At 55.2% G+C, this 727-nt stretch overlaps 1 protein-coding gene across 1 annotated transcript in view; it reads left to right on the top strand.

Moving 5' to 3' along the window:
* The window catches only part of LOC113977828 (keratin, type II cytoskeletal 80-like), an 11,404-nt gene that overhangs the window by 4,369 nt on the left and 6,308 nt on the right, over positions 1-727 (top strand). The window contains exon 4 of the mRNA XM_027704280.1: positions 486-609. Coding sequence (XP_027560081.1) covers positions 486-609 — 124 coding nt within the window. The remainder of the gene's footprint in view (positions 1-485; positions 610-727) is intronic.

Below are 727 nucleotides of genomic sequence, written 5' to 3'. Positions count from 1 at the left end.
GGACCCTCTTGGTCCTGCCTTATCCCACCTTGATTTAAACTCCTGTGTGTTCCCTACAAGGATATTTGGGAATTCACCCTTTCCCAGCTGCTCCATGGGCTCTGTTTTCCAGGAATTCCCTTGCCAGACCCTTTGTTACTCCCCAAATCCTTTGGGATCAGTTGGGACAGCAGAACTCTTGGAATTGTCACGAGTTCCCTTCCCTTGGGAGGAGCCTCAGACTATGGGAAAGGTTTGGGGTGAAAACCGAGGAATTTGGGCCAAGCCCAACTCCCCCTTCCTCTTCTGGGGGGGAACTGAGACTTCCCAGCCCCCAAATTAAACCAGGATTAACCTCCCTCCTCCCTTCCCGGGGGTTTTCCAGCCCTAAAACGCTCCCGGGGTTATTCCAGAGCGGCTGGAATGTGGCTGGGATCCCAGCCCGGGATATCCCAGCTCGGGGAGAGGAAAACTGAGAGGTTTGGATAAATCTGGGGGGGCTCCAGACCAACCTGGAGCTGCCCCGGGGTTTTCCTGGGATGTAATTCGGGGCTTTTCCCCTTTTCCAGGTACGAGGATGAAATCCGGCTCTGCAGCGGGATGGAATTCACCTTCATGGAGCTCAAAAAGGTCAGTGAGGGGGGAAAATCTCACCAGGATGGACTGGGAAAGGCTGAGATTGAGAAATCTGGGAGCTGGGAGGGCTCAGGAGAGCCTGGAGATGGGCCAGGCTCAGCCAGGACCAGCA

This window comes from Neopelma chrysocephalum, unplaced genomic scaffold (assembly GCF_003984885.1).
Source record: "Neopelma chrysocephalum unplaced genomic scaffold, ASM398488v2 Primary Assembly neopelma1_264, whole genome shotgun sequence".
NCBI classification, from domain to species: domain Eukaryota; kingdom Metazoa; phylum Chordata; class Aves; order Passeriformes; family Pipridae; genus Neopelma; species Neopelma chrysocephalum.
Note: the sequence above shows the minus strand (reverse complement) of the source record. Positions and strands in the feature narration are given on the sequence as shown.